The sequence below is a fragment of the Macrobrachium nipponense genome, chromosome 12, assembly GCF_015104395.2.
Source record: "Macrobrachium nipponense isolate FS-2020 chromosome 12, ASM1510439v2, whole genome shotgun sequence".
Taxonomy (NCBI): domain Eukaryota; kingdom Metazoa; phylum Arthropoda; class Malacostraca; order Decapoda; family Palaemonidae; genus Macrobrachium; species Macrobrachium nipponense.
The window spans coordinates 49,892,563-49,920,454 of record NC_087205.1 but is presented as its reverse complement, the minus strand read 5'-3'; the positions used below and the strand labels follow the sequence as shown (position 1 = coordinate 49,920,454).

General features: G+C 40.2%; 1 protein-coding gene across 11 annotated transcripts in view; it reads right to left on the bottom strand.

The window, feature by feature from the left end:
- Positions 1 to 27,892, bottom strand: part of LOC135224522 (afadin-like) — a 573,724-nt gene that overhangs the window by 370,728 nt on the left and 175,104 nt on the right. For all 11 annotated transcript variants that reach the window (XM_064263577.1, XM_064263587.1, XM_064263579.1 and 8 more), the window contains 2 exons: positions 19,426 to 19,569; positions 5,322 to 5,433 (listed from right to left, as the gene is read on the bottom strand). In XM_064263577.1, coding sequence (XP_064119647.1) covers positions 5,322 to 5,433; positions 19,426 to 19,569 — 256 coding nt within the window. The remainder of the gene's footprint in view (positions 1 to 5,321; positions 5,434 to 19,425; positions 19,570 to 27,892) is intronic.

Genomic DNA, 27,892 nt, shown 5'->3' with positions numbered 1-27,892 from the left:
TGTATTGGCAGCACTCGGTTAACATAAGGGTGGGGGTTCCATTCCCAGCCAATGCTGCTAACTGAAAATTGGTGATAACAGCACTAAAAACCTGCTTAACAGCACTGCTAACCAAATAGTGATGCCGTTAACCAGAGATTGGCAAAGATCGGCACAGATAATCCAGTTAACAACGTTGCCAGACAAGCATCACAACACCAGACAGCTGTTAACTGAGGGCTGCCTGTATATATTTATATATACATTATATGAATGTCTTTTACTGTAATACAACAGTATAATAATAAGATAAAAGGCCCATAAAAGACCAATTTAATGTTGCAACCATATAATTTGAGCATTTCCTTCTGTGCTCCTGATCACTGGTAAAATATGGACATAGGATGTCTTACAATAGTACATATACAAAGCATATGTAGGTGTGGCATTAAGTCTCTATTGGTGACACTGGAAGGATGGGAATTAAACTACTCCCTGGTGTCTTCTGGCCTCATTAACTCCTGTTTGGCAATTTGTCCGGTGGTTTTCTGTTCTTGAACACCTGCTTGAGAAGAGGCCTAAGGATTAACTCGTCGATATCATCCAATTTCCAGTGTCCTCCTGGCAGGTTCATATTGTTGGTCTGATTGATGATAGCAGATTCCAGCATCTTTCTTTTGTAAGGACAGCTACTTTTAAAAACCAGATCTGCCATTACAATTGCTACACGTTATCTTGTCAACTCAGGTTTCTTTTCGTCTTTTATTTAAGAATACCTTATTGAGCGAACTCCCAATGAATTTGGGATTATGGAAAATGAAAGGATTATTAGACCTGCAGTGTTCTGTAGCTTTTTGGATGTTTTCATCGTACAGGAGTTTTATTTTATTGTTGAAATCTATTTGTCTGTTGTGAGTGGGACCTCTATAGTATATTGTATTTGCTTTATTAATAGCCTTCTTGATAATGTATGTGGGTAAAGCAGTTGAACTGGATGTTGGTGGATTGTGTTGAATTCTTTATCTATTTACCCATATAACATAAACCTATTCCTCAGGGGGCTTAGAATATGTTCAAATGGGTACATAGGTAAAGAATTAAACACGATCCGCCAACATTCATTGCAACTGCTTTGCCCAACATACATTATCGAGAAGGCTACTAATAAAGCAAATACAATATACGATACTATAGAGGTCCAACTCACAACAGACAAATAAATTTCAAAAATTAAAGTTCTGTATGATGAAAGTATCCAAAAAGCTACAGTACACCTCAAGTCTAATTATCCTTTCATTTTCCATTATCCCAAATCCATCGGGAGTTCACTCATTAACGTATTACTTAAATAAAAGAGAAGAAGGTAGAGTTTACAAGATAATTTGTAGCAATTATAATGAGACTTATGTTGGAGAAACTGTAGATCCATCTTGCAAAAGATTAGCAGAGCACAATAGATCAGTGCGATATGCATCAGAGAACTCAGGGATTTTCCTACATTTTAAGGGCAAAGGCCATACTAAGAACTGGAGTGGGGCAGAGCTGGTTTTAAAAAGTAGCTGTCCTTACAAAAGGAAGACGCTGGAATCCGCTATCATCAATCAAACCAACAATATGAACCTGCCAGGAGGACACTGGAAATTGGATGACATCAACGAGTTAATCCTTAGGCCTCTTTTCAAGCAGGTGTTTCTGAACATATGACCATTGGATGACACATACGACTACCGGATGAGTCATCAGACAGGAGTTAATGAGGCCAGAGAACATCAGAGAATAGTTTAATCCCCATCCTTTCTAGGTCATCAATAGAGACTTACTGCCACACCTACATATGCTTTGTATATATACTCTTCTAAGACATCCTATGTCCATATTTTACCAGTGATCAGGCGCACAAAAGGAAGAGCTCAAAATATATGGTTGCAATGTTCAAATAGTGTTTTATGGGCCTTTTCTTCATACATTATGTACATACATACATACATACCTAATCTGAACAAGTGTTTCTGTCAACTGACTAAACAAAATGATGAAATTATAAATTTTTTTTCATCTAAAATACTATTCTGTACATAACAGCAATAATTTCAAATTTACAGAAACAAACAATATAATGCACAAAAGTTATCACAAGAGAAAACTAGTAACACTAAGTAGGAGGAGGAGGAAGAACCGAGTTGCTTGTAGCACTGCAAAACGATAACTGAATCTAAATCTAAAACATGAAAGTCATCCTTTTCTAAAGACATTTAAAAGAAATGTTTTGAGTTATTGCTCTCCCAGGTTAATACCCATACGGAGCATGTCCTTGCATAATGATGCTTTACTCCCTTACTGCTATCTCATCCGAGTGGTACACTATATTACCATGACATTTATGCTACTTTGACACAACTTCACAGAGAATCATTCCTCTTACTAAACTGAACTACAATGTAGAATTTTACTCATAATCAGAAGATTTTAAAGACATCTCTGATTAACAATAACTGCCTTATTCCTTGTCTTTTCCAACCTAGCTGTTCCATCCTTTTATTAACCTTCCCTTGTCTTCACTTCTCATTTAGGAACAAATCCTTCAGGCAATTTAAAATAACAAAAATACTACTTCACCTATATTTTACTTTCATGAATTTTCTCATATGATAATTAAGTCTGAATAGAAAAGAAGAACTGTGGGAAAGAATTTAATGTCCTTGAATCATCTTTGTTATTTCCTAAGCTGAAGTGATGTACCTTCATTTCTGATAAAGCACAAATGCTAAAAACTATAAACACTGATTTTGTAACAGATCAAACCTACTTGATATAGTGTTAAAATAGAAAACATGCAATCAAACCAAAAAGCAAAATTTATTTAAAATAAATCAAGAAAATTAAAATTAAATTACTTGTATTCAGATAAGGATAAAGCATTGCCCTAAACACCCTTCTACTTTAATTCAAAGCAGGGGACAGGATACCCCTTCATTAAAAAGATCCAATTCCAAAAAGAAGAAGCAGTGAAACCTTCCCTATGTGGAGTGAGGGGCCACATTCCCTAGCCCTTTTAACGAACTGTACAAAGTTTGTTAATACATACCACACCCTCCCTTTTTCCAAATCTTTTGTTCCTCAGGTGTTTTTGCTCTTTCTTTTTTTCTACCTTTCCAGGATTGCTTCCTGATTCAGCAAGATTCCTTTACCAATGTGTTCTTACATTATCAAAATTTTAATATTTGTGCATCATGCCATTTCTCAACCCTCACTACATTTTTGTCACACAAGCATCAGACCAAAGTGAGCTTTATGTTCTTTCATATGCACATACTATAACTTGTACCTTAATCTCTTAACCTTAGTCTCTAAAATGCATTACATGAAAGTCTTGTATACTTTCATGTACATGCATACCATACCATCTTGTTTTTATTTAAGTTTACAAAGCATTTTCTCATGATGCTCTAATTATTTTCTTATCAGTTAACAAAATGCCAAAGTTTCAATGACCATGACTATAAGTGCTAAATGTCCAAGTCAACTATTAAAATCTTTAGCAAATCCTTCATGTACATTACATATTCCAATTTAACCAAAACTGCAGTGGCTGAAATCAACTATGATGTCAAAGTATACAAAAGCAGGAGGCTTACAGAGATTCAGTACCTGGTAACTATTCCAAAGTTTTACAATAATGGGAATGGAAACTACTGAATAGTATGCAGTGTGCCACTGTATTACCTAGAAAAAAATGTGAATGGTAATCCTCTGCAGGACAAGAAGAATATACCGATTCTCAACCTCAAGGTGCAGGTACTATGGGCAAGGAAAGGTTTCCTGTTTAAACATAACTTATGTTGGTCTAAATATTAAGCCAACATTGAAAAATATATAAAACATGACAGAAATACGTACTGTCTACCAAATATAAGATTATGGGAGGTTACTGACATATGCAAATTGGAACAGAATTGTAACAATGAGGTATTAATGCTATACCTCCATAGATATCAGAAGTCTTCAGCATTCATCATTTCTGGAATCAAAGATACAACCAAGAACACTATCAAACATTTGAAACAAACTCAAGTACGAGACTCACGGAATGAAGGTGTAGTATGAAATACAATGTTTTTAGTAACGAACATGTTTTATACACACTCAATCACAAAAGTGCCTTACTCAATATGAAACAGCTTCCTTGGTCCCAACTTCAAAGATCTGCTACAAGACTAATAAACCAAACCAAAGCAAATCTATTTCTTTACCAAATCTAAAAAATAGATCTAAAGTACAAAACTCAATACTGACAAAATTTTACTCAGATTGGAAAAACTGAAATGTTCAGTGTTTGTATAAAAAGGAATTTGTACTTGGTATGTAATATGACTAAAGCAGCATGATATTTACATTAACACAAAAGTGTTTTGTGGATACATAGGGGCAGTTAATATGAGAGATCCAATGCCATAGTTTACTGCTTGACAGCCTATCCTGTAACTTGTAAACATAATTTTTGTCCAAGTGCCACTTCTTCCTTCTGAGATGTCCTATTACTTTATCTTTCTTCTCTTAAAAATTTTGATGTGACTCTAATACTTTACTTTCCATCATTAGCTCACTCTGGGTACATATGTTTATGACGAGTCACAATTGCCTTAGATTTGAGAAAAAGGCAAAAAATTATAAAAATTATAAAGAGAAATAGAACAAAAAGAGAAGTATTTGAAAAATAGAACAAGAAGAGAAGTATTTTAAGGTTTCCATATAACAGACCAAGAATAGAAGTATACTGTATATCAAATGCTTATATATAACAAAGAGAAAAAACATAATACAAAAAAATAAAGTTACTCACAACTACAAAATCACATAAAAATAATAGTACACTATGCAAGACACTTTAAGGTACTCTTATACGTATCCAACAAAATGCTATTTTCTTATTATTAATCAAGACACCAAGAAGCAATTACAATGTCTCAGTAAAGGAAATACAAAAACTCTGGTAGATGGCAGTGTGACTGATAGCTAATGGAAAAAGAATTTGGATACAGCAATATATAGAGCATATACATACAGCACACACTAACTCATGAGGCACAGGCCAAGCATGATTTTTTAACGCGTCTACAGAATAACTATCATTAAGTATTAGAAAAAGAAAACTACTACCTCTAAAAAGATGAGTAAATTTGCATGAATCTTTTCATCAAGTTTTACAACCCCTATCCAACTTCTGCAGTCTTCATACTTAATAAAAGAAGGAAGATAATGCTTCATTGGTTTCCATCTATCCGCAAGATCAGAAGTTGAGGATGAAATGAGAGTAAACTTACACAAAACATTACTATACTTACCTCTGGATGGATGATGATTCATCAAGATGGCCAAAGGACATTCATCATCATCTAAGATGTATTCTTTCTGGGGTGACATTCCCCCATATGCCTCATCATTACCAGCAACAGTCTGAGGTAAAACATAAAATTCTTATCCAATATATAAAAATATTAATTTGTATAAATTTTTTTACATCTTTTATTACTCAATACAGGAAGAAGTCCACTCAAGGAATGAAAGAACAAAGTAACATTACAAACCTTGTATTATTTACCTAATATTTTACTTAATTTTCACTGGCACATTTACATTTTGTATTAAAAATCAACAGTAGACAAACATTTGCCAATAATTTAAAGTATAAGCAGCAAACACGTGGTTACAAACTACCAAACTAGTTATAAATTATGTCCAATATATGCACACTTGTTTACATCAAAAGAATAGAAAAAATTACCTTCAGCATGTTTCAGCTTCTTAAGAATATTCTACCACTGAATTAAATATAACTATAAAAAAAATTAAACTATAAAGCTAGTGAAGCCATTTTAACTGAATTGCATCTATGACTCAGTAAGATCAGTTTTGACTCTGGGAAATTTATATTATTTATTAATGCACAGTGAAGTTGTTCACCTTTCACGAATACCCCGTTTCACTTTTATCACATATTTAATTATTTTGCAGGCTAAGAATGGGTAATTCTGCTCTAAATATAACTAAAATCTACATATCTATACGTATTACCACAATTACCATTTACGTTTGTGTTTCATCCTAACTTTACTAAATGCAAGCTGCTATCTCCCACCCCCACTCCCCTGACCACCTTTCCTAGAAGGTCGAGTTCTAAGGAAGGGGGTCTGAGCCCGTGAGCGAATAGATAAACGAGTATTTAAAAAACTCAACCTTCTGGGATGAAACACAATGAAAGATGTCCAGATTAATTGTATTAGTGGAAGGTTAAAAGAATTTTGTCTGTTCAAGCAACAAATCACATATGCCATAGTGATTTGTTACCACTCTTTCCCCTTGTTAGAGAACAGAGTAAGTGCTACTGATAAACAGATTTGTTATTTGCCTACCAACACACAAATACTGCAATCAGTATGGGTCCCACACACACCTGTATCAGACCAGTTCCAGCTTACAAAGTGTGAAAGTCTTCAACCTGCCTACCAGGAAGAAGACATGGGAAAAAGACAAAGGCGGAGACCAGCCATCTCCCTCATTCTCTCTCCCACACAATCAACTTAGGTAAGATACCAACTGTCCCGCTGAGGGCACTGGACGAGTTAATCAACTTCATGGGCAGCCACCACCAGACCCAAGGAAAAGTGTCCAAGGACCTGTGGGCAATGTCCTTCAGGAAGGAAGTGAACTTGGTCTGATTAAGCCAGGAACCAACATTCAAAACACTATGAACCGACAAATTCTTCTTAATTGCCAAAGAGGAATTCAATCCTCTGACGTCATATGCTCTAGCCTGCACAGACTCTGTGGCAGAATTATCCATGAGGATTATGACTTTAATCACCTCCCACAGCCAGAATGACAAGACCTTGGAAACTTCCATTCTGGACCGACTGGTGCCAACACAAAATCAACAACCGTTGGTCTAAGGTGGAGAATCCTCAGATAGCAGGGCAGAGCTTTGACATGACAAGGGAAGAACTTCATGAATCACTGTCCACCTATTCATTCCGGAGTAGAATGAAATGAGACAAATTTTCTTCATGAACCGAGGGATTCCGAGACTTACCTACAAAATCCAAGACAATTCAAAGGCCATTGACCTCTCATCCTTGATGGTGTCATGAGTTAATCCTCTCTTCGAGGAAGTCAATGCAAACAGGAAAAAACTGCCTCAAGAGTCAGATCTCCCAGTAACTATTGATGTAGAGGTTTACATGGAGCTCAAGTGAGACAATTCAAGACCAGAGTAAGATCGCACATTGCATATCTTAGCTCCTTTGTTGAATAGGACTGTACCACCTTCTGTATTTTCCTCCATCCTCACATATTATAATTATTCTATTCTCTTTCAGGATACAACTTCTTCCTGAGGGAGAGAGAATTTTGGTTTATTTATAGACTCTGAAGTTGTCAGCCGTTTCTCGTCTGGAATCTGGCAGCAGCGGACTTACAAAACTTTAGAGCCCTCTTCTTTGCTTCCATCTGACAGGGATGCCAATTCACTAATTTTGACTTGTGTGTTTGTGCTGTGAAGAGGTGAGAATATAAAGCGGTCAACTCTGTCGGCAGTGGGTTCGCTGTTTTCGGAGCCCCTTCTTCCCGAACAATTCAATGTCGTCGTGCAAGGATACCAACCTTTCGGTTTACTTTGAACATTGTTTACCTATGATGTTCAATTAAGTAATGATAAAATTGTAATACTATTTTGTTTTAATTTTTCTGCACTATTCAAATGTTCTCCCTTTCTTTGTGACAGTAATCTGCTGTGTGATGTTGTGAATAGACTGTGATGTCGCGAATGGGCTTGGTGACATCATGGGTTTTGCCAAATGCATAGTTGTAGCTGCTCTTGGCTTGAGCTACAGTCCTATGTCGTGATGTCATTCTCATATATTTCTGCTTGTGATGTCCTGTTGAGTGACTTCCAACTTTGTCCATGATGCTCTTGCGGTTGGTTGTAACCATCTGTGTGAACTTCCTGGAGCTGGTTATTTGGATCACCGTTTTCTCCACAGTGGCATATTTGTGTTCGAGAGGCTCATGCAAGGAATGCATTTAATTTCTTCATTTCAGATACAGAGTCATCCAAGATGGCAGTTGTTTGGGCATCGTTTGGGATACAGGGTTCACCTTCCTTGGATGGGCTGTTGCCACATTTCTTGGAGAAGCGTACCCCTTCTCCGTCCTCTATACTAGTCACGACCCCCGAGGGCCCCTTTACATTAGCTCTCGTGTGCTGCCATCTTGCGGAACCCCTTTGTCATCGTTGACGTGCTCTCAGGCGCTCCACCAGTTAGGCTATCAGTCACCGATGGTCTTAAAAGATGTCGTGATGTCATTCCCAGAGTCCTCTCACACTATGTCATCAGACGCAGTGGGCGCACAGCCTCCAGATATGATGTCATCTCTTCCATTATGACCTCATTGTCTCCTCTCGTTGGGCCGTCCGAGGCATTGGTTCAAGCGCTCTTCAAGAGGCTGGCACTGGACTCTTGTTTTGCGAGAGAGGATTTCTACTGTATTTACAAAGAAGAAAGGTCAAAAGAGAGGGTCTCTTCCCCGACCCCTGCTAGTATGAGACCTCGTAGAGAGAGGACCTTCCCTCATTCTCCTACTTCTTCTCCATCACCGTCTCTCCATCATGTCAGACATCGGAGGATCAAGATTTAGTTGGTTTTGTCTTGAAGGAGTATATCACCTTGTGCCCCATGACCGTGTCTCCCATGCTCGTCCGTGTTTGGGCAAGTTCATGTTTCTTCCCCACATGTTCATGTTTGTGAGGCTGGCAGTGGAGCTAGTGGAAGGAAGGCATTCTCAGAGCGAACATGGCTCATCGCTCATCTCCACATGACACGAACGTGTATGGGTGTCATCACTGGTCCGTGTATGTGGCTCATCCCCCGTACACGTATTTGACCTTGTTTGTCCATGTACATGATTGAGTGATCTTCTCACTTATGTTCCAACGTGTATCACTCCACATGACACAAATGTGTATGGGTGTCACCACTGGTCCGTGTACGTGGCTCATTGCTTGTACACGTACTTGATCCTCGCTTGTCCATGTACACGACTGAGAGATCTTCTCACTGATGTTCCCACTTGTATTGCTCCTCATGACACGAACGTGTATGAGTGTCATCACTGGTCCATGTACGTGGTTCATCACTCATCCACATAACTGACCATCAATTGTCCATGTACATGATTCACCACATATCCAGCTGGTTTGTGTATGTGGTTCATCGCTCATACACATAATTGACCATCGATTGTCCATGTACATGATTCACCACATATCCAGCTGATTGATATGTCTGCCATTTCATTTCATTCCTCGTCTGTGTAGTGCCATGCCCACGTTGTACACCAACTTCCATCGATGTATAGCGACGTACTCGTACATGTAATCGTCCACATATGTATACTACCAAGTTCATGTATGTGTTTCAAGTTACATTGTGTTTGCTATTACATCTAATCTTTGCTACTTTGGTAATATCACCATAACTGCATGATACTCATTGTGTCATAATGTTCTCTATTCTAATGAATACAAAAAAGTTCTCGAAAATATTTTTTTGTAGAAGTTCAAATTAAACATTAATTTTATTAATTAGGTATCTAAATTAAAGACTTTATTTTTGGTTGGGTACCTATTCATTCAACAGTTTTCTAATCTTAATGACAAGACTCTCTCTGACTATTTTTAAAACTAGAAACTTTTACCAATTTCCATTCTCAAACTCAAATACACAAAATGAATCAAAACTGGGTCTAACCTGGGTTTTCCAAATTTTTTTGGTTTCATAATCTTATACGTACAACTTCATGGTACTACACGAACATTATTCTGTCTTTGGATTTAAGGCAGTCCCCGGTTAACAGTGGGGTGAGTGCTGATAACCGTAAATTGTTGATAACTGGAACATCACAGTAATTATGGTGATAAAAGGCAATTACAACACTGTAGGCATTGATTGGAGCTGACAAACCAATTACCGGCGCTAAAAATCACCGATTCTGATAAACCACCTACCGACGCCAATAAACCATTTAACAGCACCAAAAATTGCTTACCAACATTGAAAATCTGGTTAAAGACATCGTTAGCCAAGTGTCATAACACCGTAAAAGCATTAACCAATGCTGCCGATAAGCAGGGACTGCCATACTTCATGGGAAGTCTGTATAAATATACAGTAATACCTCAATCTTACGCGAATTGAATTACGAAAACTTTTATATGGGCACCGTGGAGGAACTGGTCTTCACCAGGATGCAGCAACCCCACAGATATGGCCATTATATTAATGATATCTTTGTGCAAGTCGACGCCGAGGATGAGGTAGAAGGCCTCCATCAAGCATTTCAGCAGTGCAGTGTGCTGAATTACATGGTTGAATACAGCTCCGACGATCAGACCTCCCAAGTATTCATGAATAACGGATATTCAAATAAATTAATCAGTAAGGAAGTCCGCACAGCCCTGGAGAAATGGTACAGTAGTGAGAGCCCGCAGCCCCACCCCCAGGATAATATCAAGCTGTATTTTAAAGCCTTCATGAGTTCCAATTACCATGAAGAAGAGGACTCTGTTATAAAAATCATCTCCGAAAAGGTATCCCTGATCGACGACACCAAGTATATCGGCCTGATCATATACTACCAGAATCGGAAGGCGCGCAACCTCATTATGAAAAATAACCCCACTCCACAGGTATGAGACCCCCTGTAGCAGACACATGTGGTGTACCAGTATACATGCCCAGTCCGCAATTGCAGCAACGCCTACATAGGTATGACTAGCATGCACTTGTCTAAAAGACTCTCACATCAAGTCCAAGAGATGGCTATCAAGAATCATGCCCACACCAAACATCAAGAGGCCATCTCCCGGGATGTCATCATCCAAAACACGAAGTTCATGGGGAAGGGCCCCCTGATGCCTGTCGCTTACGCCTGCTGGAGGCGCTTCTCATCCAGCAAATAAAACCAACACTAAATACGATGCAGAAAAAATTTCTCCTCCCTACGAGTATGAGACAACCTGCCACCAACAATGACACCACCAATCAAGACAACTCTACGGAACAAACACCCCGGAATGAGATGCTCCTGCAGCCAATGAAAATCAAATTAGCCGTGATGTCCCGCAGTTTAACGGAACCTCCAACAACATTACCACACAGCTCAGTGAAAGTGGCTTGAGACCTGGCTCAAGTCACCAATGAAAAAGAAGACTTATTTCCACCAGCCAACAGGAGATCACCATGGGGCAGATCCCCTGCTGATGACCCCAAATACGTATAAGGAGGACGGACACCACACCAAATGCAGTCCACCCTCAGCTTCCTAGCCTAGAGAATGTCTGGCAGCTCCAGACGAAAGCTCGCTTCAAAAAAGAGAGAGAGAGAGAGAGAGAGAGAGAGAGAGAGAGAGAGAGAGAGAGAGAGAGAGAGAGAGAGAGAGAGAGAGAGAGAGAGAAAATCATTAATGACTTTTATGACTATGATATAGTTTATCTGTAAAATTGGAACATATCTCTACTACCCTGGCAGAATTAAGTGAGTTGATTTTACATAGTTTACAAAAATAAATATGTAAATACTATAAATTAAAATAAAAGATCACCTTCAGCATTTTTACAATTTTTAGACATTCCCAATACGAATATTGGCCAGTTACTCAGAAACATCGCTGAGCATGAGAAGCAAATTATAAGAAAAATAGAAAAAACAATATAGAAAATCAACTCGCTTAATTCTGCCATTCTTTTTAACAGCATTTGCCTAAAAGAGGATCTTCTACCAAAATAATAATAATAAAACTTCAATTACAAAATTTGTATGTGACAGTATTTTAAAGAAATAAAATAACCTCTCTACTACCACTACTACTACTACTACTACTACTACTAATAATAATAATAATAATAATAATAATAACAACAATAATAAAGTGTGGTGCCGTGGCAGAGTGGGTTAGGTCATCAATGGACTGGTTAAGCAACACTGGGGCTGGTCAGTCGTTGGATGGGTGACCGCTCTCCTCGGCGTTGATTCCTTGGGAAAGGATCTTTACCATAATTTCCTCAGTCTACTCAGCTGTAACTGAGTACCTATCCCTGATGGGGTAGGGTCCAGCTATGGGTTAAATAGCAAAACTCAGCAATGATGTTAAGAAATGAAGGAATAAACGACAACGATGTAAATGGAACCTCTGGCAACAGAGGAGCTTCGTCCGGCAGCCAGGTATTCAACCCAATTGAAGGGGAAGACGGTCAGGTACTTGGAGGTCGTCCTCCTGCAACCTGAGATTGGAGCTACAGAAGCAAACCAAAGGAAGAAATGGACAAGAGAAGAAAATAAGGAAATATGGAGATGCTACATCAGAAGCAACCCGATGGAGAAAGGATATAGAAGGGGTTGGTCAACATCTGGAATGAGAGGAATAACACCCCCCAAACAGAGCAGAGGCTGGCAGACCAAGTAAGGAACATAAAGAAAAAGAACTGGCTCTCCCCAACAGAAAGACAAGAACTGGAAAGGGAAATGTCACACGACAATCGATTACACGAAGACGAACTGAGAGACGATACCACAGAAGGCGACAGGGATGATGAGGTATCAAACAACGGCACACAAAGAAACACCGACAAAGTAACAGAGAGGACGGAATGGGTAGAAAAAATTAGACAATGGATGGAGCCAGATACAGAGAGAACAAAGATCCCCTCCATGAAAGCCTACAACACCAAGAAATTAAGGGAGAAAACAAGTGAGGTCAATGAAATAATGGGCATAATACACACCACCAGTATCACAGAAACTAATTACTTGCATATGCAGGAGCAAGATTAGTAGCAGAACTGATGGGGATTCGAACACCAACACCACCAGCACAACCAACCCAACAGAAACCAAAATAGCAACCTCCTTGGAAAAGGCACCTGGAAAAGCAAATGATGATGATGAGATCTGACTTGAGTAAACTGAAAGAGATGGAAGAAAAAAGGCTAAGCAGCAAGAAAACAAGGGAGGAACTCAACGAGAAATACAAAGTACAAGAGAGGGGACTAAACAACACAATAGAAGATGTAAAACAGAGGCTTAAGGCCAAAGCACATAAGATCCAACGGTACATGAACAGGAATAAGGGATACCAACAGAACAAACTATTCGGAACCAACCAGAAAAGACTATACAGCCAACTAAGAGGGGAAGACAACCACCAAGAAATTCCTGAAGCCGAACCAAGTAAGAGCCTCTGGTAAAAAAAATGGAGCAATCCGATATCACACAACAAACATGTAACATGGCTCCAGGAAGTCAAGGAATAAGAAACAGGGAGAATAAAACAAAGATTCACAGAGATCACGACACACACAGTCAAGACACCAACTAAAGAAAATGCCAAACTGGAAAGCCCCAGGTCCCGATGAAGTCCATGGATACTGGCTCAAAAACTTCAAGGCCCTACACCCATGAATAGCAGAACAACTCCAGCATTGTATCTCAAATCACCATGCACACAAATGGATGACCACAGGAAGAACATCCTTAGTACATAAAGACAAGAGCAAGGGAAATATAGCCAGTAACTACAGGCCTATCACCTGCCTACCAATAATGTGGAAGTTACTAACAGGTATCATCAGTAAAAGGCTATACAACTTCCTAGAGGAGACAAACACCATCCCCACCAACAGAAAGGCTGCAGAAGGAAGTGTAGGGGCACAAAAGACCAGCTCCTGATAGACAAAATGGTAATGAAGAACAGTAGGAGAAGGAAAACCAACCTAAGCATGGCATGGATAGACTATAAGAAAGCCTTCGACATGATACCACACACATGGCTAAAGAATGCCTGAAAATATATCGGGCAGAGGAAAACACCATCAGCTTCCTCAAAAATACAATGTGCAACAGGAATACAATACTTACAAGCTCTGAAATAAGACTAGCAGAGGTTAATATCAGGAGAGGGATCTTCCAGGGCGACTCATTGTCCCCACTACTCCTCTTAGTAGTAGCCATGATTCCCATGACAAAAGTACTACAGAAGATGGATGCCAGGTACCAACTCAAGAAAACAGGCAACAGAATCAACCATCTGATGTTCATGGACGACATCAAGCTGTATGGGAAGAGCATCAAGGAAATAGATACCCTAATCCAGATTGTAAGGATTGTATCTGGGGTCATCAGGATGGAGTTTGGAATAGAAAAATGCGCCTTAGTCAACATACAAAAAGGCAAAGTAATGAGAACTGAAGGGATAAAGCTACCAGATGGGAGCAACATCAAACACATAGATGAGACTGGATACAAATACCTGGGAATAATGAAAGGAGGGGATATAAAACACCAAGAAATGAAGGACACGATCAGGAAAGAATATATGCAGAGACTCAAGGTGATACTCAAGTCAAAACTCAACGCCGGAAACATGATAAAAGCCATAAACACATGGGCAGTGCCAGTAATCAGATACAGCGCACGAATAGTGGAATGGACGAAGGCAGAACTCCGCAGCATAGATCAGAAAACCAGGAAACATATGACAATACACAAAGCACTACACCCATGAGCAAATACGGACAGACTATACATAACACAAAAGGAAGGAGGGAGAGGACTACTAAGCATAGAGGACTGCGTCAACATCGAGAACAGAGCACTGGGGCAATATCTGAAAACCAGTGAAGACGAGTGGCTAAAGAGTGCATGGGAAGAAGGACTAATAAAAGTAGATGAAGACCCAGAAATGTACAGAGACAGGAGAATGACAAACAGAACAGAGGACTGGCACAACAAACCAATGCACGGGCAATACATGAGACAGACTAAAGAACTAGCCAGCGATGACACATGGCAATGGCTACAGAGGGGAGAGCTAAAGAAGGAAACTGAAGGAATGATAACAGCGGCACAAGGTCAGGCCCTAAGAACCAGATATGTTCAAAGAACGATAGACGGAAATAACATCTCTCCCATATGTAGGAAGTGCAATACGAAAAATGAAACCATAAACCACATAGCAAGCGAATGTCTGGCACTTGCACAGAACCAGTACAAAAAGAGGCATGATTCAGTGGCAAAAGCCCTCTACTGGAGCCTGTGCAAGAAACATCAGCTACCTTGCAGTAATAAGTGGTACGAGCACCAACCTGAAGGAGTGATAGAAAACGATAAAGCAAAGATCCTCTGGGACTATGGTATCAGAAAGGATAGGGTGATACGTGCAAATAGACCAGACGTGACGTTGACTGACAAAGTCAAGAAGAAAGTATCACTCATTGATGTCGCAATACCATGGGACACCAGAGTTGAAGAGAAAGAGAGGGAAAAAATGGATAAGTATCAAGATCTGAAAATAGAAATAAGAAGGATATGGGATATACCAGTGGAAATCGTACCCATAATCATAGGAGCACTAGGCACGATCCCAAGATCCCTGAAAAGGAATCTAGAAAAACTAGAGGCTGAAGTAGCTCCAGGACTCATGCAGAAGAGTGTGATCCTAGAAACGGCACACATAGTAAGAAAAGTGATGGACTCCTAAGGAGGCAGGATGCAACCCGGAACCCCACACTATAAATACCACCCAGTCGAATTGGAGGACTGTGATAGAGCAAAAAAAATAATAATAATAATAATAATAATAATAATAATAACAGAATGCTATGAAAAATCCTTTCCCTCATCTTTCTTTTCACCTCCATGAGAAGCTAGAAAAGTAAATGTATTTATTACCTTGATGTTTGTATCATATACTAATATTTTTTCATTCTCATGAGATTTATAAAAAGTGATTACTGATGTAGCAAAACAGCTGTGAAATCACAATGAATCGCTTGATACATAATTTCTTTTATATTTTACTAATTTCCATCTTATTAATTACATATTTCTGACAATATACTGCAGTACATTTTCTACTATTCATTTATGGTATATTTAAAGATTCCCTTAAAAATTACCTTTTCCATGACTTTTCATGGGCACAGATGCAGATTTTTAAGAAATATTGTAACAGTTTGTTTTCCTACATTTGTCAAAATTCTTGTGGCCAGCTGTCTCTTCCCAAAGCACTCAAACCAGATTAAATAAGACAGTATATTCCTTGCACAGCCTAGCTTTTCCAAACGAAAAATGATCCGAAGTCTGGGCCTTTTAGTTTGGGTCCATGATAGATCTAATCCTGAGATTGTGACTGTGGGAATTAACAATCTGGCTTTCACATGCCAAGAAAAGGCTTTGTGATCGCCTTCATCTGAGACTGGGAAGATACCCAGTCCGTGGAGCTGGAAAAGGTCTCTGGCAAACAGGTCGACTTACTCCACTGTTCACGTAAGTGATAATACATACGTTTGCCTCCTTGACAGGTTCGGGAGGCCACTGGGAGGATTTTCAGTTAAGGGAATGATGGTCACCTGCTCGGAGGGAGTGTCATACCAGCTTCCTGGGGTATTGGCTGTCTTTTCATCTCAGAAAACAGAAACCCCCAAAAGGGACTCACATTTTATTGGTAGGCAGTCCCCGGCTTATGACGGGGTTCCGTTCTTGAGACACGCAAGCCAAAAATCGTTGTAAGGGAGAAAATCGTAAAAAATACTAAGAAAACCTTACTTTTAATGCTTTGGATGTATTAAAAACTATGTCAACTGTATTCTTATTACATTTTTCATAAAAAAAACCTTCAAATATTGATTATTTTGCATTTTTGGAGTCATATGTCTTCCATCAGATTGGTGTCATAAGCGTTGTAACCCTGGAACATGTGTCATAAACCTGGAACTAATTTCTGATGAATATAATTGAAAAGCGTTGTAACCTCAAAACATTATAAGCCGGGGACTGCCCGTATCAGACAATATGACTGCAATGTCTTCTATAAAGAGGTTAGATTCATGCTGAGCTCCTCTCAAGTCAGTACAGTTGCAAACATGCTTCCACAATCTAAAGGTGGACTGGTTTGCCCCATACGAGAACCATCAACGTCCAGTGAATGTTTCTCTGAAACTGGACATCCAGGCAATAGTAAGAGATGCATTCCCACTAGACTAGACTTTTTCACTCATTATCCAAAATTTTGAACGCTTGCCTAGCAGCTCTCAATCAGTCAAATAGTAATTGGCTCCTTATTTCTTCCACAACAGGCAAAAGAATAGATTCCATTGCTGTCTGTTGTTCCATCCCAGACAGAAGGAGGGGAAGTCATCTATGCATCCTCCTTTCTGAGCCATGATCTTCACGTGGAATTTTAAATTTAGTCTACCTTGAAGATTATTTACCTAACATTTCTAACATTACAAGGTACCTAGTGCATACTGTGGACATCATCTATTCAACATACTAGTCCATATGGCAAATGTGGTTAGATTATCCTCATACTGAGAGCCCAGTGGAAACCTGTTAAAACAGTTTTACATTTTAATATTTTTTTTTGCAGTCAAGTGCCTTGCTATTTCAAAAATCATAGCATACAGGGCAGTATTGGCAGAATCCTTGCTTTATGGTTTTGGAATTGATTCTAATATAAAACTTGTTAATTCCATTATCCAGTTTTTTACACAGCAAAGGTCTGCCCTTGCAAGGTTTAAGTACCTGGTCCCTGAATTAGGTTCTGACACTTCTTTCATCCCCTCAATTCATGTGCTGCAAAACGAGATCTGATTATGGTACTGGGCTCTGAGACCAGGACAACATTTCACCACTCCTACATCTAGTTATCATTTGCTGTTGTCTCCTGGCTTATGATTCTTGGCCAAGAATGGGGACCTTTCTAAAGGGAAAATACCCTTTTCTGATGAAGGAACTCAGTATTTCTTATTAAATATTATGCCTAATTCAAACACTTAAGGTTTACCTAGATGTCACTGTAAACATCCCAGAAGGTCCTTTTTTCCTCCATCTTAGCACAAACATACAACTCTCCCTATATGGGCTGAGAATTATTTTATTGGCCCTCATTAAAGAGGCAGACCCTCACTTCTTTCCTAAGTCGCATGACACCAAAAGGTTAGTACATCATTGACTTTCATCAGAAATGTTTCCTTTGAAGAAGTCTTTGAGTGCACGGAGTGGTTATTAAAGACAGTATTGCCAAACCGGTTGAGGCACAATAATCCTGCATCCAGTCACAACATAAGTTGGGAAGTCACTGTAGAACTGCTGAAATGGATAATACATTTATAGGTTTGTGTCTCCTGTTCTTTATTGACAGACCCAAATGGGTATCTGGAATAAAAAAAAACTGTACATAACCTGTGACTATGTATACCTTTAATAAAAAAAATTCCTGAAACACTATAGCCATGAGAGTGGTGGTCATACTGAATATTGCTAGGGAAGGTGCAATAACCCTGCAGCCAGACCCAACATAAATAAGTAAGCCACCTTCGAATCACAAGAATAATACATAGTATTGGTTCGGGTGTTGTTCCCTGTTCTTTAGTACCAAAATCTGTGGGTATCCAGAATAAAGAAAATGGTTAAAACCCATATTCTAACAAAAAAATTACCTGGGTTGTTGCGATTTATTTATTAGGAGGTAAGCCCTTTCGTCACCTGTCAATTTCTTTTGTAAGCTCCTTTGAGGATGAACAGTGGCTACACTATCAAACAACAGGTTCTGACATAGGAAAAAGCTAATTTTGGTAGCTGCTGTGAGTCCTCAAACCAACCCACTTTCCCTGACTAAAAGGCATGGGGCCAGGTTGAACATTTATCTTGCACAGACCTAACGTGTAACGAAGATGGCACTGACTTGTTGTCACACCTGTACAAGTTTGATGTGGAAGCCAGGTGTGGGACAGGAGATAGAGCCCACCTGTCCCAAGTCCTTCCTATTCTATGCCAACAAGTACTACTTTGGCCAAGACCAAATATAAGAGAATTCTTTGTATTTGGATGGTCTATCTCATGGAGCCGTGAGGAGGAACATGAGACAGTAACTCCTCTGAGGACTCACAGCAACTACCAAAAATGGGTTTTCATAAGGCAAAACCTATTTTATATGTAAATCATGCTATCTAATGAAATTGGATGCTTATACTTATTGTAGATTCACATCAATCATGCATCTGATGTCTAGGCAAGTCCCTTACAATGCTCCTGATTGGCTGTTGATAAGCTAATCACAGGGCTGGAAACTTTTCAATCTCCCTCAAGAGTTCACATAGGAGGATGTATGTTGGTTCTCTCCTGAGGGATACTTTCAAAAATGTATCCCTCAGGAGAAGTGGAACATACATCCTGCTTATGTGAACTCTCAAGAGAGACTGAGAGTTTCCAGCCCTGTGATTGGCTTAACAACAGCCAATCAGGAGCATCACATGGGACTGACATCAGATGCACGGGTGATGTGAATCTACTATAGTCATAAAAAACAAAAATAAAGAAATAAAGTCAAAATTACCTGTACTAAACAGTAATTATTAGGGTCTTCTTTGTATAGCCCATATTTCTCTAACATCTCTCGAACAACACTATGAGCATTATCACGAATGGACAAAAGTAGTGTCTTATAAGGCACGTCTGGACGGAGAGATTCACCATAAATCTGAAAAAATAAGATATAGCTGTAACAAAATAATTATCACCAACTCACATTATTATGCTTGCAACTAATATCAGATAAAATATCTTTATCAAAGAAACACTTCAAATAAATATGCAATAGCTCCTTAAATACATTTGGAAGCTAAGTATTGTATAACTGAATCAGTCACTCTGCCCAACCCTCTGCTAAGATTGGACATTAAACTTGGATGCAATAACAGGCCAATTGTACAATGTACTACAATCACAATGCAATTTCAAGGAAGAAGTGTCTAACATCTATTCATGGCTATGTTTTGAAGCTGTAAATTCCTGGTGTAATAAAGGTGTTCATTATAGTATGTAATTTTTTGGCTGTTCCTGAGAAGGATCAAATTCCCTAGAAATCAATATCTAGCAACTACTTATGCAATAAATAGTCCAATGTTTTGTTGAGATGTTGGCCTTGTTAATTATAGAAAAAAAAAATAATATTTACAGTTGACAAATGACGAGATACACACAGCAACTCTATAAGTATATTTCGCCACAAGCAACAGAACCCATGTTATCTCTGTAAAAATCTACTTGTTGCATGGGAGTGAGAAAAATTATTTTCTGGGCATGGAGAACCCTGCCAACTAGCTCAAAAAGCAAAAAATAAATAAATAAATAGAATGCTACCATCAAAACTCAACACTAATCAGTCAAGAAAGGTCTCTGTAAAACAATGGCTAAAAATTGATTATAAAATTCTAAATCAATTGTTGAATGCACAGAAAACATTGAATTACATAAATTTTCTTAATATCATTTATTACTTGAAACTTACCTCCTGTCAATGATAGCTTGCATCTCTGCATCAATACCCATGTCAGCATTCAAACCAAAAAAAACCGAATGGCTGACCCTGGAAGACTGCCTAGTACACCTGTTCTCTAACTGGTGTTATAAATGTTTTAGCTGGTCAGAATTCTCCTTGACAGCCCACTCAGCAGTGGGGAGATTGGGCAGGGTCTACTTTAATAGTAGAAAAGTATCCCAAAATTAAATTTTATTATGAAAATTTATATAATTTAGGATGAATCTAACCTACTGTAAAAGATTCCCACATCGAGAAGATGATAGTGGGTACTGCAGCTAAGCAAATCTGTTCACACAATTGAACTAAAGATTTCTTTCACATGACCTAAAACCTTCTTAGCTGATCTGGAATCCTTTCTGGATCTTACTACCACCGTAAGTTGGATTCCAACTTACGGCTCTCATATTTGTGCAGTGAAGAACAGCCTTACAGTAAAAACCGCTTCAATTCACCAAGAATGAAACAGAACTTGTGTGAAGGCGCTCCTGTGCCTGAGTCCAAAACCCCCAAAAAGACAATTAACTAAAACTAGATACCTTTATGTTATAAAAGTAAGCTCCTATACAATATACTATGTGCCTTTATGCTTCACATCTTACTATTATTAATGTAATCTAACCAGACCACTGAGCTGACTATCAGCTCTCATAGCTCTGGCCAGAAGGATGAAATACCAGGTCTAGGCCACAGGCCTAGAACTGAGATCAAATACGTCATTCATGCGATAATGAATGAAAATGGAATTTAAAAGAAACTCTATAAGGTACTTTATGCTTTATACTGGAACACAAGTATACATTAAATACATTTGTTCATCTCCATAACTACAAAAATATATATATATATAAAGTTAAAAAAAACCATCAAAATTCAGAATAAATGAAATAGTTAAAAAAAATGATATTGTTATGATACAATAAAGTTTGTTCATACTTACCTGGCAGATATATATATAGCTGTATTTTCTGAGGTCCGACAGAATTTTAAAAACTTCCGACACACGCAGTGGTGGCCAGGTGGTAGTACCCATTCCCGCCGCTGGGAGGCGGGTATCAGGAACCATTCCCATTTTCTATTCATAATTTTTATTTCCACTGTCCCCTGAGGGGAGGTGGGTGGGTACTTGATTATATATATCTGCCAGGTAAGTATGAACAAACTTTATTGTATCATAACAATATCATTTTGTTCATGAAACTTACCTGTCAGATATATATATAGCTGAATCCCACCTTTGGAGGTGGGAAGGGACAGAATAGAAGGATTTTGGGAAACAAATGCATGCAGATGATTTACATCTTGGTTCCACCTGTTAGCATAGCTGGCTTCGTGGTTACTGCCACGTAAGTCTGCTTGTGCTACTAGAGTTGCCAGCGAGGTAGAGACCTATATAGCTGGTGCACTCCAGATGATCTGTCAACAGGGGCGAGACCACGACGTGACTAGACCATATTGACCATACCATGAGGGCTAAGAAGTAAAATAAATATATATATATATATATATATATCACCACCTGACCAACCTAGCCAAAGTTAAGGTGTGTTAACTAAGGCTTAAGAGTTAAGAAGTCGCCGTTGTCGGCGACTCAACAACTAAATTAAGAGCTCTTCCTAACCATTTTCTACAGGATAGGATGAGTGGTACTTCTTGCCCCAAGATTGTGTCTGCAGACACGTATGGCCCTAGCGAGCAGCAGATCTCATATGCCATCTTCACATCTCGCAGGGAGTGTGAAGTGAACACAGAGTTGCTTCGCTAAAACATGGTACTCAGGATGTTGCTGAGTGCCATGCTCTGTGAAATGCTTCCGAGGCCGCGCCCTCACCTCGTGAGCATTCAGATAAAAGATTTCAAATCTTTGTGCAAACACAATGAAGGAGCATTTTTGAAAGAACTCCTTAACACTAAAGCCAGGCTGTTCTTCGATATGGGCAAGTCTGGTCTTTTTCGGAACACTGCAGATTGCCCGATTGACTTCGACTTTCTTGAGTTTTATGTAGATAAAACTTGAGAGACCCGACAGGGCACAGGACTCTCTCTGGCTCCTGCCCACTAACTTGTGCCATCCTTGCTTCCAAGCTCCTGGCCCAAGGACAAAACGTGTTACCATTCTTAGGCCACAACGGAAGGGTTAGAGAGCACACCGCCTTGTGTTCTCTAAAGCCAAAACTTGTGACGATGGCTTAAAATCTCACTAACCCTCTTTGTCGTATCTAGGGTGGTTAGAAGAAGGCCTTCCTGATCACATGCAAGAAGTTAACAGGTAGGAGAGGTTCGAATGCTTTGACATCAAGAACTTCAGACTACGTCTAAGTTCCATATTGAAAGCTTCGATCTGGACATGCACAGTCAGTCCGTCTGTACTAAAGTCAGGTGACCGACCAGTTGACCAGTCAGACGAATCAAGGACAGCAAGGCTGTACCCTGAAGACCATAAGGCACTATTCTTCGCTGAAGGATGAGTGTCTGGACTGCCTGGGCGATTCAATCTAAGCAAACCTTGGGGTGTATCAACGCAACCCAACGTCGTCAGCGAATCAACTCCTGACTCGAGCTTCTGGTGCCAGGAGAAAGGAGCGAGGAGCAAAAAGGCGATTCAGTCCCGAAGGAAGAATGCCTGACAGTCCAACCTGGTCTCATGTTACACGATCATCGGGGGTGTATAAACGCAACCGACTTCGTCAACAAGAAACTCAGGGCTACTATATGTCGCCTGATCTCGCACGAGTGTCTGACTCCGAGAAAACAGGTGAGACAAAAAGTAGATGGTGAGCGAGGTTCGAGATTCCACAGAACTCAAAGATCGTGAAGGCTTTGTTGTTTGACAGACGCAAATCTCTGAGCCCAAAGGCCGTCACAACATATTTGCGTATTCTTTAATAGTTGTGACTGCCAGCTTATCCCATTCTTCAGACGGAAATGGAAGACGGTAATCTTATTCCTGTCAACATCTCGATAGCCTGAACGTAGTCAAGACTCAGAGCGGAGAGGTTATAGGTACCTTTCGAGTTAAGAGTAGACCGACTCTCTCGGAAAAGGTCCTTGGAAAGTGAACTAGGAAGTATGTGACCTCTGTGAATCCAGGATCCTGAAGGCCAACATGGGGCGATCAGCGTCATTGTCGCTCCCTGTGACGTCATAAATCCTCTTATTACATTTCCTAAGCGATTGAAAAAAGGGGAAAAGAGACTAAATATCCATCCCAGTTCAATATCATAGGATGGCGTTTAATGGTACCGATCCCGGATCGAGAATAAGGGAGCAGAGAAGAAGAAGCCTCTTCGTCCTCAACATATCGAAGAGAAGAATGAAAGGGCGTCCCTAAAGTCTCCACAACTCTCAACTTACTTCTAAAGAAAGATTCCACTTGGAAGTCAATAGTTGCTGCCGTCGATCGAGACGATTCGTTTACAGACTTTCGCAATCCGGTAACGAACCTCTAGAGGATCGTTACATTCTACGCCTGTTGTTATAATAGGCTTTCTCGTAAACTCGAACAGGGACCGAGAGAAGATACTTCTTAAGATATGAGAGAGCTGTGGAATATCAGAGTTGATCTGGACCACTGGTTCCCAAAACTCGTTACGAGGACTGGAGGGACTACCGAATCGCTTTTACTTCTTTCAGATTAAGATCCAGGACATCTGAAACCCTATCCAGATGTCCGGCACCTTCTTTCTATCACCTCAGGTGATAAACGCACTGAGAGATGTTCAGAATCATTCTAGATCTTGAATAATATTTCAGTTTCCCGGTAGGAAAAAACTGTGGTCTGAATTGCAGTCTATTCGGGGAAACAAACTTCTTCAGGAAGGAAATGGTCCCCAGCAAGCTCATCCATTCCCTCCCCGAGTATGCTTACTTCCCTAATAAGGCTGCGCTTTGCCTAAGCAGGAGAGCATATAAAAGTGCAATGTTGCGGTAGACTCGTAGTTCTATACCGTGCGGTAACGAGCACCGAAAGGATTAAGAGATAACTCTGTTGAACATAGTAAGGCAAAACGAATGCAACGTTTATTCATTCACGTAAGAAATCCCCTCAATCTTAGGCTAAAGTCCGTGATTGTAGGGCAGAGTTACAGTTAGTCAGTCAATCCCGCAGGAGAGACGTAACCGCCAGCACAGAGATACGGTTAGTCAGTCAATCCCGCAGGAGAGAGAGACGTAACCTACGGCGCATGACAGCGCCCGATCTGTTACTGGCTCGGTTGGACTGGAAGACAGACACAGCGTGACAGCAGCAGCCAGGCAGCTTACGAACGTCGTCTCTTAAACTTTATGTCTGGGTTGCCAGCTACCCTATTCTACGAAGAAATAGGTCCGTTATTTTTTGAGCCGAAAGACTCTCAAGCTGGTATATTTAAGCGAAACAGAAAACGCTAAATATATAGATGCGTTTGTGTCGTCAGAACACTACCATACAACGGTAAAAGATAAATCGGAAACTCCTGGAAGGCTGCAGGGAGTAACGATTAAATGTCCTTAAAATAGACAATAGACCTCTCGGTTGCCATCCGAAGAGGTAACTACAGCAAGCGTATATGACTTGAACCAACCAGAAGTAAAATAACGCAAGGCAAAATATGAAATTATATCACAATAAAGTTTGTTCATACTTACCTGGCAGACATATATAGCTGAATTCGGAAATACAGCTACATACATATCTGACAGGCAAGTTTCATGAACAAAACTTAAGAGAATCGAAGCAGTCAGCTCAAGCTTCTTATGTTACTGGACATAAGCGTTCATTGACGTAGTCTACAAGTCTATTTCTTGTACGAGTCTGCGAATGACGAATGAGAGCTCTTCCGAATCTTGTCAATAAGAGCTTATTCGCTTACGCAATATCAAGTTAATGAGATGTTTGTCAATGAGAACTAACCCATTTACGGGACAAAGAGATATTTTGTCAATGAGGGGATACCCCACTTACTTGACAAAACGAAAGTATATGTCAATGGGGGAAAGTCACTGAATTGACAAAACGTAATCCAGGGAGTCAAGCATTTAATTTTTTCGATTCCCGTCTCAAACGAGGAAGGGGCAAGAATCCTGTTAAGAGACTGGGCTTACGGCAGGTAGAAACAACGATGTTCAATTCGGCAGCGTAGTCCCGACTAGAAACTAACAAAATCTATCATCTGAAAAACCTTTCAGATGGGCTAAAAAGCTTGCAAAATTATCCTGGGAAGAGGAAGAAACTCTCCAACCAGCTTCCTCTCCCGTATCACAACTAATGCCTGCTAAAGCTTAAAATTTATTGGCAGTATGGCAAAGGAAGTCCTGTCTTGCGCTTTCCTGAAGAGCGTCCTTTTTGATGAGTGCCTTTGCAAGATCCCACTGAACGTTGCCGAGAGTCCTGACGTGCAGGACATCGAGCCTTACATAACCCGTAACTGCCTTATCGCAAAGTCTTGACTGCGGTAGTGGCAACTTAAATTTATTGGCCCGAATGGCAAAGGTTGCGGTAGAGCAAACGAGATCTTCCCTTGAGCTTTCCTAACTCCATCCACCTATGCGAAAAGCAATATTAATTGACAGAGACCTCTTGAATTCACGAAACCCGATGTCTTGCTGGGTTTCGAAGAAGAAGTTGTCTGTTCACTTTAAACTTCCTCGAAGCACTGCCTACTTCACATTCTTTGCAGGTGAGGTAGAAGGTATCACCAGAGGTAGAGGTAAACATTCTTTAGGCCCATATCTGAAACAAGAGCTTGAAGAGTTCAACAGAAACGTTCAGCCAGGCGACACACCTGGCGTGCGCTGGTGCACGCTCGGCGTCCACTGGCGCGCGCTCGCGTCCACTGGAACGCGCTCGGCGTCCACTGGAGCGCGCTCGGCGTCCCACTGGAGTGCGCTCGGCGTCCACTGGCGCGCACTTGGCGTGCACCCGCGCGCGCCTGGAGTCCATCCGAGCGTCCTGAGCGTCCGCTCTCAAAAGCTTCCTGCTACTATGACTTCTTTTACGTATTTCTCGGTGGAAAGACGGACACGAGTTCAGGCGATGTTCGCCTTCTTACTTCTCACTGAAACGCATAACGAGAGAGAGAGAGGACGTGAAGCGTCCTCTTCTATAAAGCTTCTATTTAGAGGGCGCGAGTCCTTCCGAAAGCTCCAACCCCTGCATGGGGAGGACGCTTCGGAGGACGAGAAGCAATCTTTCAGGATTCGTGCACGCGCACGCACTTTGGCAGTCTGGGGATTTTCATCAGAAACTGCCGAAGGCACGCCAGATCGGTGGGGGTTCCTTGTAACCCTCCTTAGGCTTTCGACATGCTCCCTCCCCGGGTCCTGGGAGTCAAGCAGAGGTCCCGGCCTAGAGGCGAAACGAGGCCGATCTGACGCACCCTCCACTACACAAGGGGTATCACTGCACTTCTGCACTTCACTTTTACTCTCTAAAGCAAGCACTTTCAATTCTAAGATACGAATCGAAAGAGTATCAGAGAAAGGGTAATTCCTCTACAGACACTGCTTAGGGCCCGAAGGCAACACTGCAGGGTTAGGAGTAACAATTACAGAAGTAGCACTTCACAGCAATGAAGGAGAGCGAGCACCTCTCGTAGACATATTCATAGCCCGTAGGCCATACTACAGGGTTAGGCAAAATAAAGTCTACAGGAAGGTTAGCAGGTTCACTACCCTGACTTTTGTTACTGATTAATTGCGTACATACGAATCATACGTCTTCCTTACGGAATTAGACATGTTTACTGATTAATTGCGTACATACGAATCATACGTCTTCCTTACGGAATAGACAAAGTCTCACACTCCTTACATGACAAATCTCAACAAAGAAGCAAGACCCATACCCCTCGTACATACCAAGTGCGGATCTACCGAAGCTTTCGGTAGCCACACCCTATCTTTGCAGACAACCCCGTCTGAAACTAGCCTAACTAGATTCAGATATTTTATGCAAAAATGAATCAAATTCAAATCAATTTAAGATAGCGTATGCCTAGCCACAAATCCCACAAATCCAAGTAAATAAATCAAAAGACAATTAGGATACTTAGCGGCAATGAAGTTTCCAAAATCCTAAGACGGAGGTACTGAAAACAGGTGTTTTCAGCACCAGCGACAGAAAAATTATGAATAGAAAATGGGAATGGTTCCTGATACCCGCCTCCCAGCGGCGGGAATGGGTACTAACCACCTGGCCGGACCACTGCGTGTGTCGGAAGTTTTTTTTTTAAAATTCTGTCGGACTTCAGAAAATACAGCTATATATATATCTGACAGGTAAGTTTCATGAACAAATTACAAATTTTCTTCGACAATTTGTATTTTTCATAGTTACAAACCTGAGGTCTTAACAATAGGAAAAATTCTAGCGCCTAGCTGGATCCGGTTAAATCACAGTTGAAAGCAAGGAATCTTTTGAGATCTGGCAACGTGTACTTATATTGGGTGAAAAGTGGTCAAGGACCACGCACCCACGACACAGCATTCAGCCTTTCCCAACACA